Source organism: Oreochromis niloticus, linkage group LG18 (assembly GCF_001858045.2).
Source record: "Oreochromis niloticus isolate F11D_XX linkage group LG18, O_niloticus_UMD_NMBU, whole genome shotgun sequence".
Lineage (NCBI taxonomy): Eukaryota > Metazoa > Chordata > Actinopteri > Cichliformes > Cichlidae > Oreochromis > Oreochromis niloticus.
Genome location: NC_031982.2, coordinates 17,672,255 through 17,686,422, shown reverse-complemented (window position 1 = coordinate 17,686,422; position 14,168 = coordinate 17,672,255). Strand labels below are relative to the sequence as shown.

Sequence of the window (14,168 nt, the reverse complement as noted above, 5' to 3'; positions counted from 1 at the left end):
AAGTTTACTGGACCATAAGAAGAAGGCTCTGAAATGTAAATACTGTTAGTAAACATTTCTATCAATAAAACATAAGCACAATTTTTACTGTATATACTCTATAAGTTAGTAACAGCCCAAGAAGAGTGTGTTTTAGTGATCTTAGACTGTAATTACTACAAGGATAAAAGAACAAGCCTAAAATATGTACAAAAATAATGCATACAAAGTAAATGCATTCAGAAATGGAGTTTAATTGGCATGATGTATCCTTTACATAGTATTCTGTAGATTAAAAATGGGGGGAAAAAAGAGGACTGCATTCAGTTTTTGTTCAGTTGCTCCACAGACATGTAAAAGGAATCAGATTATTGCTGACATCATGTTCCTTGATTCCAGCAAAATGGAAAAACCTCATGCTCAGCCCGTTGGCTCAGGTTGTTACTAAAGAGCTGAAAATGAGAACTGGAGTTTATTTTTAATATAAATTCCTCCCTATTCCTACTATGCTTGTACTGAACCTCTGGACTTAAAAAAATGAAAGAACATGTTGAGATGGCTGAATTATACAGAAGCTGCTCCCAACACGAAATACCACATATATTAAAGTGTCTGCAATTAGATGACCCATTGAAATTTTGATATTTAAAAAAAAAAAAGAAGAAGAAGAAGAAGGGGGGTTGACAAGAAAAATACTTGTGTATTGATTCTGATCTGAAATTCAGCAAACCCCTATCCATTCACATTCAAACCATGCAGTGCAAAACTTTTTTTTTTTGTCGTCAATTCCCTGATTTCATTAGGTCATCTATCACCGCGAAAACCCTGTTAATTTGCAGACAGATGTATTGTAAAAGGCGAGCGGCAGCCGTTCAACTCCACTGTTTCTTCATCTGACAATTTCATATTGCAACTTTAAAAGCAATACAGTAGAAAATAATGAAAATATTCTGTGCACATAAAGCTCGTGAGCACTGGACTACTGGTGAAGGGTCGGTGATCAGGTAACAAAGACCACTGAAGTGAAGAGACACACTGGTTACACCTCAGAAATCCAACAATATTTTACACATTTGGACTTTACCTTGAAACAACGGCCACTTTAAAGCCACACTCTTAACAGTGCAAACTATATTTAGGAATAAAAATATTTAAAAATCCTGACTCAGTGAATACACTAAAATCAGTGCTCAAATCTTTTGAAATAGAGAATGCGTCCTTTTTTGTTGAGAGTTCCATCAAATCTTGTCCGAATGTGTCGGTAAAGCTGTCAAAGAGGCAGATTTTCAGGTGGCTCAGTCAAGAAAATTGCTGAAAAAAGTCCCCCAGAATAAAGCCTTTTTTTTCCTTTTTTTTAAAAGTAAGGTATAAAAGAAAACTTTAAACCCTGAAGTGTAGGCATAGTATGTACGCACAGTAAAAAACAATGGTGTGTGTGTGTGTGTGTTTGTGTGTGTGTGTGGGGGGGTACACCTGCAGTTTAACCTTTTCTCTATAAACGCTGGGTATTGCTTCGTCAAAAGCTTGGGTGACACAAGTATAAAAGTAAAGTGTATAATACAATGCACGTTATGAGCAAAGATCATTTCACACACTTCTGCAAAAGAAAAAAGACAATGTGGTGAGTCATCTCTTGATATAAATCACACACATCAAAGCACTGACATGTAAAGACGTAAATTGTTTATGAGCCGAGCGCCTCTATAAAAAACAAAAAAAACCAGTTAACACTGTCAAAATAATACAAAACAGGTCATTCTTGCACACACTGGAAACCAGAAAATATCTGCCAGCTGCCAATTTTGACAGTAAATTTATAAGACCGACATGAATAAAATGTAGTTAAACGAGATTCTTCTTTAAATTTGACCTTCTTCAGTATAAACAAAATATACATTTAAAGAGAGAGAGAGTACAGGCGTTAGGCCCAACTCTTAAATTCACAGTTAGCAATTAAATGTCAGCATTTTCGGTACAGTGAGAAGTGCATGAAAGAAGTCAGGACTACATAGTAATGACATAGAGGAAACTCCAGGGGGTGCTATAGTCTAAGAAAAGCAGAAGGAAAAAAAACCGTATTGCACATGATTTTTAATGTTGGACGCCTCCTTCCCTCCCGCCCTTCCTCCTGTTTCTCTAAGCTGTTTCCAAAGTCCCAGCAGGTGTAGTAATGATGGAGCTTCTGCTGACATAATGAGCTCAGAACAATCAACCCTGCATCCTGGCACAAAAGCTGTCCGTAAGGGCTAAAGGAGTCTGGTGTGACAGCATAATAAAGAAGAGGAATAAAAACATCTCCACTGAGACAAGTCTACTGGTGTTATTGACATACCAAGGTACAGTTGCCCTCAGTAGATGACACAAGCGTGCCAATCAAACGAAAAAACTGGTCTGCTATCCAATCGCCACAGAACTGAGTGCCTGCCTGAGAGCTCAGCAGAGAGGTTTAGAGATAGTCGAGCAAATTCCACACGGGGCGGGGGCAATGTGAATCGGCTGGAGTCTTTGTGTGCTACTACATGGATGGAGTAGTGGGTGTCTGCGTCTTGTGGCGTAGTACCGACTCAGTTGTGTGGGACTTGAAAAGGCATTTCAGAAGACATGGCCTTATTGTAGAAACGGGCACCATTTTGCTGTCCAGCACTTAAGGTTCTCAGTGGAGGAGAGCGCCGGTTGGGCACTGCTCGAGACAGTGGTGGTCTACTATGGTCTGTGAAACCTAGAAAGATATTTTTTTTTAAAAAGAGAGAGAGGTTTTGAAGTTTCAAGAAGAAGTCGGCACGTGCGTGCCAATATTTTTGGCTGCATTTGAAGTGATAGCAATCATGCAAGCTGGTAGTTTGTACCTGGTTAAATGGCGACTTGATTCGTGCACTTCCATCTCGTTGCTCTTGAAATCGTTGAGTTCCTTCCTTATAGCTGCCTGCAGAGGACAAAGAGGAAGAAGACTGAGCGAAGCTGCAAAGGCTTAGCTCACAAACGGCAGCCTTTAAGCCCTGACTCCTTTTAGTATGCTTCATGCATTATTTATGCTCATCTCAAAGCCATGAATGAGTCTTCTGAATTCTTTTCTCACATCACAGGAAACTTCAATTTCCCCCTCTTGAGACTTCTAACAGCCCTAACATAATTTACAATCTGTTAATGATCTACTTGGATAGATTCCTCTTTAAATAACATAAAGTTTTGATAGCATTGATTTATATAGGACACATAAAGAGAATGCCGTTAAATGGAATTTTTAGATTTGACCATGACAGATCTATTTTTAGAACATTAAAGCTATATCTACTTTTTTATATTCTTTGGATCCAAAGCTCCAAATAAAGCAGATTTCAGAGTGGGAAAAAAAGCCTGCAGTGATCTGAATGCGTCAGCAGGGGACACTGTGGTGTAATTTCACCAATTAGGCCTCACCAAAGCAAGCTTTTGAGTCCAAACCAGTGGGTAGTGAATCATGGCTTCTGTATATAAAAATGGTACGATACAATCTTTTTTAATGACCTTACGTCCCCTCTACAATGTCACAGCATGTAACAGAACCCCAGTCAGGTGACTGCTTCTCCTGCCTCAGGGAGGATGCGTCCACGGCAGGAGAACAAACAAAATTCTGTGTTGGACGGCAGAAGTAGCAAACGAAAAAACAACAAAATAAAACATCAGCACAGCAGTGTTGGGGGGCTTCTTGAGGCACTGCTTGTCCAATTACACTCTTATGTAAGTGGAGACGTTGCATAACCAAACTGCTGAATCCTTATGATTTCTCACATTTTCACATGAGTGGACCTCAGGTGTGACCCGTAGTGTTTAGGACGATGCAGAATATCTGCTCAGCAAACTCTAGAGCTCATTAAAAGTCTTAGATCACTGGACAGTGACCAGCAGGACTGCTTCAGGGTGTTTCACAAAGGCAAACCAAACAACAGAGTTGGACTTTTCATTATGAAAGAGGAGGAACACACCCTTCTGCTAATATGAGCCGTGTCATAAGAAGCACAGAAGCAGAGCTTAAGAGTGACAAATCAAATTAGGGAAGGAATCTTGAGAATATCAGAAGATTATCTAATTTTAACAGTAAGATTAGTAAACTGACCTTATCAGCTGCAGTGAGCCGGGTCCAGGGCTTATCTGCCCGCCTGTCGTAGTCCTGGGCATCTGACACCTCCACATAGTCACTGAATCGAATGAGGATTTTGGCCTGTCTCAGTTCCTCTACAGTGGGCCTCTGGCTCAGCTGGAGCAAAATAAGAAAAATTAAAAACATAGATTACATTTCTCATAGAAAGTCTTCAGCCTGCATTTTTTTTTTTTCTTATGCAGGAGGAAGAGTGAGGAGGTAAAGAAACCAGTCCTGATATTTTATTGTGTTGAAAAAGTCTCCAATTAACATTTCAGTTTCTGCTTGACACTGATCACTTTACTCAGATACTGATCATAATTCTCATAAACAAAGAAAGTGGGGTTATAAAGGAAACCCAGAACACTTTATTTTAGTTTAAGAAGCAATAAGCAAAAACTAACAAACAATGGATTAGATTAGAGTACCTGCATGTGTCTCTTCAGCTGCACAGGGTGCTTTTCATTACTCTAACCTCTCTCCTCTCAGGTACACCCAGCAAAAAATAAGAAAGATGCAAGGGCAGACATACTAAAGCTGTCAAATTGGAAATCTGTGGTTTTATACAGTTAGTCTTCAGCAAAGTAAGTTATTTATAACATGCTGCACACACATAGTGATGCATGAATATTTCAGGGACATGGAAGCATAAGAGCATAATGAAAAGCTCCCACTGCCTCATGTAGAATCTCATATATAACCTTTAAAATGGGTGCTATGGCTCTACGCCTGAGTGTAGATCTATTTTTTTGTGAGGTAATATCTCCCTTACTTATGAGGTCTCTCTTGGAGCAGCTAGACTCAGGTCCTTGCCCGATGAAGTGATGAAGTATTACAACACCCTGCTGTTTAAAAAGCCTGGTTCTTCCATTACTTGGTTTACACATTTGCATAACAAGTGAAAAATCCCCAGTTTGATCCTGGAAGGAGACACAAATCCCTTTGAGGTTGTGTCAGAAAGGGCATCTGGTGTAAAAATCTGCCAAATCAAACATGAGGAGCTACCCACTGTGGCGACTCCTTGTGAGTAAGGGAGCAGCCGGAAGTAGATTTAGATTAATTCCCTTTAATAGCGCTGAAGCAGAAGGGATGGAATGACATTTTATTTTACAGTTTTTCCTCCTCGTTCATGTGTTCTAGGGAGTCATGGTTAGAGTACATATCTTTTACTTGATTTCTTGAGAATTGGGTAGCACTACTTTTTGAGAAAATAGCTCTGTTATGTTGGTTATTTTGACCTTGGCTCACCTTGGAGTAAATTGCTTTCAGTTACAGCCATGTTTCTGATTACAACCTTCTCTCTATTCTTGCATTTTTAAAAACTCACATATTTAAAAGTATATATCATCATCGGTATTTGTCCCACAGCTGAGAGGTTTTGTTTTGAGAAGTATGTCTGCAGGTGAGCAGAAAGTGTTATTCTTTAATTTGACAGGGATGGGAACATGCTCAACACCTCCCTATGGGGTCTAAGAGTTTGGCATCCAACATGTTGAAGGGACAAGGGCAACAAGGGCATCGGTGTCTCCTGAGGGAAACCTGAGAAGTACCAACACCAGGCCCACACATACACACACACTCCATTTCATCAGATGACTCACTGTCACAGTGTTTGTTTATCCTGGCCAACAACTTACCCCCTCCAAGTGCCAAAAAGAGCAAGTGTGGGTTCACACTTTTGGAGCTATTTTGGACTCACCTTTCGCGTGAGCCTTCGTTTTTATCTCCCTTTTCTCCTCCATTTCCTCCTGCTCATTGCGAGCTGCAAAGAATGAAAGGATGAAGTGTTAACCTTTGAATACAGGCATCCGTACAGTGGGGCTCTTTGTGAAATAAGTACAAGCGCGCCACTTGCTAAAAATGCCTCATTTGTTCCACACTTAACTGGATAAGTCCCTTAAAGCTTAAAATAGCTTCCATCATTGGCTGTTTTATGCTTTTAGGAGAGGTTAAGCATCAGGAGTGACTGATTGCTCTCTTTCTTTCACATTATCCCAGAGCTTTCAAAATGTATATAGTTCTCTTTTGCTGATTACATCAAGTTCTTATTCCTCCCTAAATTCCTGTATGTGTTGTCCTGCAGCTTCCAACTGAATCACAATGACAAACATAACAAAAAGGTAAGTTAAAACGAGAGACAAGAGTAAACAAGAAGCACACTGGGACACTGCTGTTTGCAAAAAGCTTCACCAGTTAGTCTGTATTTATGCTTGTACTAAACACACACTCAATTTCCAGTACTACTTGCAGTTTGGGATTTTAGATGTTGCTTCATTACAAAATAAAGTCCCGTTTGTTTAACCTTGGTTTTGTATGTGTGTGAGTGACAGGGAGGACATGACTTGTCAGTCATAAATTGTTACTTTGTCTTTTTCCCCCCTGTACTGTTGCCAATCATCCAAGAGCCTCTGGGAAAGCAGGAACTGCTGGTAAATCAGCCTTTGATGTGAGAGCCGCAGAGTCCCAGGAAACAGAACTGCTTCTCTCTGATACTGCATGTGTTTGAGCTAAGAAAGCAGTCTCTGTGGACATGACTCCTCGGGGAACCCTGCTACCTTGCATGACTTTCATGAAAAGGCAGATCGAGGAGGAACAAAAGAAACAGTTGCATGTCCATGAGCACTCACATAACAGGGTCTCATAATAATAATTTTAAAAATGTAAAAAACAAAACAAAAAAAACAAATTACCACGCTGCACTTCATGAAGTCAGCATGCACAAGTAGGCAGCTACAAATGTGGGCCATATGTTGCTAAAACGCAATGTTTGAGGGACGTTTTTGCACATTTTAACTATGTAATGTTAAATCCACAAGTTTAAGATACTCACGTTTGAGGATGTTCCTTTGCTCTAGCTCCTCAGCTGTGGGTCTCTGACTCAAGCGTCTGATGAGAAACAGAAATCCACAGTCAGCACACAATCAGAGAAAGGAGGTCAGCGAGGAAAGTCTGAACCAATATGGGAGCAGTTTTGAGATGATCACATTTAAAAAAAGAAAATACATCCAAATATTTTACAGGTTTTTCTTATTAAAATGACTTTAACAGTCACGGGGTTCAATTAATGTTCACATCAAACATCTGAATGACTTTGAAAACATGACTTTGTTAGTGCCAGACAAGCTGGTTTGTGGATCTCTTGGGATTTTCAGCCACGAATGTCTCTGGAGTTCAGAACAGTATGGGGGGAAAAATCCAGTGAGGAGCAGTTCTACAGAGGGGAAACATCTTGGTGATGAGAGGCCACAGAACAGCTAGCCTGGTACAGAAAATCCAGTCCCAGCAAGTGCAGCTGAGAGCAGCAAAGCACCTCAGAATGCAATTTCAAACTTTGAGGCGAACAGGCTACAATAGAAATCTGAGGGTGCAGTGGGCAGAGGCTCACAAAAACTTAAGCACAAACTCAAAGACAGTTAAGAAATAAATGTAATCAGAATTTCCGATCCACATCATCAAACCGTGGACCAACCTTACTTTGTGGATTGTGGAGATGTGATTGTTTGGGGAAAAAAAAAAAAAAATTGGCAAATCTTGGATTCCTTAAACTATCACTGTTTGACTGCCATTGTGTGTATTAGTATCACTGCTGACTGAGTTGATCTTTTCTTCCTACAAATTACTGATGGCTACTTACAGCTTAATGATGCACCTTGTTACAAAGCTAAAGTCACCGCTAACTGGGGACATCAGCATGGCAGTGAGTACAGTCACCTCAATAACCTCAGTAGATCTGAATCCACAACACCTTTGGGATGTTTTATAAGGGGAGATCCGCAATGTGAATGTGCAGCTGCCAAATTTGCAGAACTGATGTGATGCAGTCATGTTACACACGAAAATTCAGGGTGTTTTGAGAGGACAAGGAGTGTTCCAAAACATATAGTTCAGGAAAAAGCTGCTTAGCTCATTTTTTTCTCCCCTACATTCTGCAGAGCATTCACTTCCCAGCTTGGACATCAACTCCTGACAAGTTTATCTTATTGACACATTGGCTCACAGAACGAGCACTTTTATATAGTGCTGAGAAGAAGTTGCGTAGAGTAAGTTTAGAGTAAAATGCATTCTTAAACTGAACTGAATACAAATGATCTCAATTCTAATTCTTCCTTGTGTCCTGTAGAAATTATTTATGAGCAACAGAGTTGTATATTGTTTTAGTTGAAAGGCTTTTATCTTATTTAAGCTCTTGCCTCATGACAGCTTGACAGGTGAAAATCCAAAAACTTCACTCATTCATGATCACCAATCCCCACAATGACTCAATGATAAAGCAGTGATGCAATGCAGGAATAAGGCTAAAAGCAAAGCCAGATACCCCAAACCACCAAACTCTTATCTGATGCTGTATCAGGAAAATATGACTGTGACACCTTCAGCTGCTGAGTAAAAAGGTCATTATAAATTTACTGCATACAGCATCTACACAGCAAAAAACTGAACAGCCAGATATGCTTTTTTTTTTTATTTTATGCAACTTCAGAGTAGATATGCTGTGTATAGGTTATCTCCAGTTTATATGATTATTAAGTGGCTGGAAGTACTAAGATACACAAAGGCAGTCACTCAAAATACTTTCAGCTGGAGACTCTTATAATAGCAATCTATCCAAAACAAGTGGTGGTAGATCTGTCTTTGAGCACTGGATCAATGATTGACTCAGTTTCTTTAGAGCTGACCTGTTACTGCTCATCCAAATAAGATACTGTAGCCAGTATCTAGTTCTGTGCAAAGAAAAGTCCAGACACTAAATCCCAGACTGGGTTTTTGGATATCTCAGCATGGATTGAAAATTATGTAGTAAGCTCCATTTACTTTCGAACCTTTTACCAGTTTAATTGATGCAAAGAATAGAGATGGTGAAGGTAGATGAGTTTAAATACCTGGGGTCAACCATGTAAAGAAAATGCAGATAGTGAGGTGCATAAGAGAGGTGAAGAAGAGTCTGCAGGCGGGGTGGAGTGGATGGAGACGAGTGACATTAAAATATATACAGGGTGGGCCATTTATATGGATACACCGTAATAAAATGGGAATGGTTGGTGATATTAAAGTCCTGTTTGTGGCACATTAGTATATGTGAGGGGGCAAACTCCTCAAGATGGGTGGTGACCACGGTGGCCATTTAGAAGTCGGCCATCTTGGATACAACTTTTGTTTTTTTCAATAGGAAGAGGGCCATGTGACACATCAAACTTATTGGTAATGTCACAAGAAAAACAATGGTGTGCTTGGTTTCAATGTAACTTTATTCTTTCATGAGTTATTTACAAGTTTCTCTTTGTTCACAGCCATTGACATGTCGAAGAGGTTAACACGTGAGGAGCGGATGGAAATTGTGTTGATAGCTGGTGAACGCAGTAACCGGGTCATTGCAGCAGATTTCAATGCAAGACACCCTACGAGACCACGCATCTCCCATGCTACAGTTAGCAAACTGCTTGCTAAGTTTCGTGAAACTGGTTCAGTGTTGGATTTGCTAAAATGTGGACGCAAGAAAACTGTCACTAATGAAGAAACATCAGTGGCTGTCCTAGCTTCATTCAACAAGAGCTCACAGCGTAGCACTCGCCGCATGTCACTGGAGAGTGGCATTAGTCGAACATCCCTTCGGCGGATAGTAGCTACTCACAAATGGCACTCTTGCAAACTGCAGCTACTGCGGCATCTCAACGAGGATGACCCAGATCGGTGCACAGAATTTGCAGAATGGGCAAAACAAAAATTGGAACAGGACCCTCAGTTGACGCAGAAGATTTTGTTCAGTGATGAGGCAAACTTTTATGTGAATGGTGACGTTAACAAACAAAACCACCGCCATTGGTCTGACACTAACCCACATTGGATGGATCCCTCCAAGACTGTTGGAACAACAAAAGTGATGGTTTGGTGTGGTATATGGGGTACAACGATAGTGGGTCCATTCTTCATCAATGGAAACCTCAAGGCCACTGGATATTTGAAATTGTTACATGATGATGTGTTTCCCTCTTTATGCACTGAAGCTGGCACGTTCCCTGAGTTTTTCCAGCAAGATGGTGCACCACCACATTATGGGTGCCAGGTCCGAGCATTCCTAGATGAACAGTTTCCTGGAAAGTGGATTGGTCATCGTGGGCCAGTTGAATGGCCCCCAAGGTCTCCCGATCTGACCCCCTTAGACTTTTATCTTTGGGGTCATCTGAAGGCAATTGTCTATGGTGTGAAGATACGAGATGTGCAGCACCTGAAACTACGGATACTGGATGCCTGTGCTGGCATTTCTCCTGCGGTGTTGCTATCAGTGTGTGAAGAGTGGGAGAAGAGGGTTGCATTGGCAATCCAACACAATGGGCAGCACATTGGACACATTTTATAAGTGGTCAGAAACTTGTAAATAACTCATGAAAGAATAAAGTTACATTGAAACCAAGCACACCATTGTTTTTCTTGTGACATTACCAATAAGTTTGATGTGTCACATGGCCCTCTTCCTATTGAAAAAACAAAAGTTGTATCCACGATGGCCGACTTCTAAATGGCCACCATGGTCACCACCCATCTTGAGGAGTTTGCCCCCTCACATATACTAATGTGCCACAAACAGGACTTTAATATCACCAACCATTCCCATTTTATTACGGTGTATCCATATAAATGGCCCACCCTGTAGTTAGTGCTATATTTTTGTTTAACCACTCAAATTAAACCCAAGTCTTTGCTTGAGGCTCTTTATTCTTTACAGCTGAATGTTTTGATACATGGGTAGAATAGCAAAAGTTGTCAGTTTCAGACAATCCCCAAAAAATCTTTTTAAACATTTCAGCCTTATTAATATTTTAAAAAGTGCCTGTTTCTGAACCCTGTGCAAGTATTGCAGAGAATACAAATTTCTTCTGAACAAGTAAAATTCGTAACCCTTCCAGATATCAATGATGTGTGGAAGTGAGACTTTTTGAAAGTAAAATCCCTTAATCATTGATTTAGTTTCTTTCTCTCTGAGCTGCTGATGATTTATACCAAACAATTATTTAGCAGCATTTAGAAGGACAAACATCATTGTAATTACATCCAGAAATTCAATACACACACAAATAAGATATATAAGAATGCCTAAGAAATCTGCCTAAGAAAAAAAAGGAATAAAATACATGTTACAATGAAATATGAATACAGTCATTAAATCCAGCAGAGAAAGAAAAAAAAAAACAGGATAAAACCATGCGTTTATTAACTTTATGAAGGGTAAAAGCACTTCATTTTACTTTCCATACTTTTCCCAGTGAATCAGGTCAGCAGAACTAAGCTGAGGTCAGCGTGTCCTAGATCAGCATTATCATAATCAATTCTAACTGGCCTGGCACAAGCAATTACTTTAAAGGACACAATGCCGCTGGTAATAAAGAGTGAAATGGGAAAGTGTTTGTTAGGTGACACTGTATAAAAGACGCTGTTACAGAGCTGTTTGGGAACATGAGAACTAAGCAGATAGTATGTTTGAGAACATGTACTGTGCTGCCATCACAGTGGGGAATAGTGCCAGTGTCTCTAGGTAATACTCAGTCAGTGCCGCATCTCATATTGAATTGCACTATTCAGATTTTTACCAAGTAGCAGGTGGTTTCTTTGCCCCCTTACCACATCATTACATCCGCTTTATTTAGTCGCGCATGTTCATAAAGCCCAGTGAAATCAAATGAGACCCATCATCCGTTGGGAAAAAAAAATCCAAACATTACATTGTTTGATCTGCTCAGTTACTAGAATTCACATTCATGACCTCAACATATGTATATACATTCCTACGACTTGCACACACGGCATCACTGCAGTGTGTGTAAACTGCTGATATGAAGCGGCTTGCGTGGTGCTGCTGTGTGGAGGAGTCGGGTGGAGATAGCTTGGCACATGCATCACTGTGGTGATTCAGTGAGCGAGGCAGGGAGTCAGGCAGGAGAGGAAGAAAGTGAGAGAGAGACAGGGTTAGAGAGAGAAATGGAGAGAGAGAGCGAGCACTCGAGAGAGAAGACAAGAGCAGGAAAAAAAGGAGGAGGGGGGAGTTTGATGCATCACTGAAATTAGGTCAGCTCCATTTTCAGGGACTCGTTTTAACGAAATAAAGCGTTTATCCTTATCGGATATTGGGAAGGAAAAAACTGAAAGGATATAAAAGACTGAATAAAAATAAGACTCACATGGGCTTTGGACTGAGTCACAATACTGTTAAGCCAGGGCATTAGGAATTGTCAGCCCAAAGTAAAACAAATGCTTGCGATGGCTGAGAAAAGCCAGTGCTGTTGCCCAACAGCTGTTATCAGGCTGGTTACAGCAACATCAGCCAGGCCTGCTGGAAATATCTGTCCCAGAAATTGTAGCTGTATTGTAATTGTATTCAGGCTAAGAAGAAAAGCATGTGCGTATGATTCTGACCTTGTGAGTTTGGTGCCTATCTGCTGCCTAGATTCCAGTCTCTCTTCATCTGTCTGCATGGGCAGGATGTTTTTCTCCTCCAGTTCCCTCTTAGATGGACGGTTACTCAGCTTGATGGCCAAAGAGTCTTTTCTTAGTACCTTCTGAGCCAGTGTACCTAAATTTGAAATGCAAAATGTTAAAATAGTTATAGTAAATAGGTGATGGTATGGTAAGTGTGGTAAAAATAAGTAAGCGAAATTGGGGTTTAATGTACTGATCTTTGCTATTTGGCCTCAGAGAGGAGTTTTAAATATTTTATACCAAGAGAATATGCATCAAAGTTTTGGCTGATAATTTAATTCTAGATACATTTCTGTGAATCTTTTGGCCCTACTTTGAAGGTTAGTTTAAATCTAAGTTCCAAGAGCCTTCATGTGAAATAGGAGCCCTGACGATTATGATCAGTCAAACAAACAGTCTCTATATCTGCAAACATGAGCTGTCCAAACAAAAACAGAGAAAGACACTTCTGCTGCTAAGGCACCCTGTTACTCAAATGCCCTACCTTCGACTTTAATTTGACTTACAACTAGTGCAGAACAAAATGTACATGTTTGGAGAGGTCACACTGCAGCTCGAGTGAGCAATTCACAGAAAGAATGGGGTGTGTTAACAAAATATGCAGCTCATGCACACCACCAACAGCACTTAGCTTCAATAACTGCACAGAATTGGTCCTATGCTTATGCATGAACAATGCTACATAAAACCATAGTATAATTTAATTTATATGTCCAGAAAAGTTTCATTATACATGACATATTATGATATCATGTTGCCTAACAAGCATCTGACAACAACTAAAAATCACAGACCAAGCAATACTGTAGCACAGGTATGTTCTAGTTATCTCAACTGACATTAATCCTTTGCTTAACATTTACTGTTATTTTTGGTATTTTATATAACACACACTAACTGAACCAGGCATGCCCCAGTGTGTGTGTGTCTGTCACAGTTAATTATCACAAAAAAAGCCTGAAGTGAGCTACATAATCAAACTAGATCCCCAGCTTTATACCTGCCAAGTATAAAACATATCACATTTTATAGTTAAATTAATTCATATTTTTAAATGAAATTGTTTGGGTGCATAGTTAACAAACAACAACAAAACAACAACCGTACTTTATAAACTAAATCAAAATAACATCCTCAAAAGTCAGACAGCAATAGCTTAAGGGACAGATCAGGCATCTGCTGATGAGCATAGTGCAGTAGTGCAATTTCACTGCTCTGTGTTACCATGACAGCTGCCACTTACTTGTAAATATTGAGTCGTCATCTTCATCATCGTCTTCATCGTCATCCACATCATCATCCTCATCCTTATACATGCTGGGTAGATCTTCATAGTCAGATTCATTAGGCAAGTTCTCCTTATCATCCTCGTAGTCGATGATCACAGATGGCACTTCTCTTCTTTCTAAGGGGGCACACTGACCACCGCCGTGCAGAGCGGAGCTAGAGGAGCGAAAGGGAGATAAGTTATGATGGTTCTGAGCCAAGTATGAATATTAATAGACAGAACAATTTCCAAGAAAAACCGAATGTTAAACAAATAACAAAAAGATGATATTTTATGTGCGTATCACAAACATTGGGTCGTTGTGTAATGCCTAAA

The 14,168-nt window shown here is 40.0% G+C and overlaps 1 protein-coding gene across 1 annotated transcript in view; it reads right to left on the bottom strand.

The window, feature by feature from the left end:
* Window positions 1-412: 412 nt before the first annotated feature.
* LOC100706175 (phosphatase and actin regulator 1) overlaps window positions 413-14,168 on the bottom strand; it is a 31,781-nt gene continuing 18,025 nt past the window's right edge. Inside the window, 8 exon segments of the mRNA XM_005476366.4 lie at window positions 413-2,698; window positions 2,826-2,902; window positions 4,073-4,213; window positions 5,796-5,816; window positions 5,818-5,858; window positions 6,927-6,982; window positions 12,503-12,659; window positions 13,809-14,008. Of these exon segments, the coding sequence (XP_005476423.1) occupies window positions 2,683-2,698; window positions 2,826-2,902; window positions 4,073-4,213; window positions 5,796-5,816; window positions 5,818-5,858; window positions 6,927-6,982; window positions 12,503-12,659; window positions 13,809-14,008 (709 nt within the window). The 3' untranslated portion in view covers window positions 413-2,682.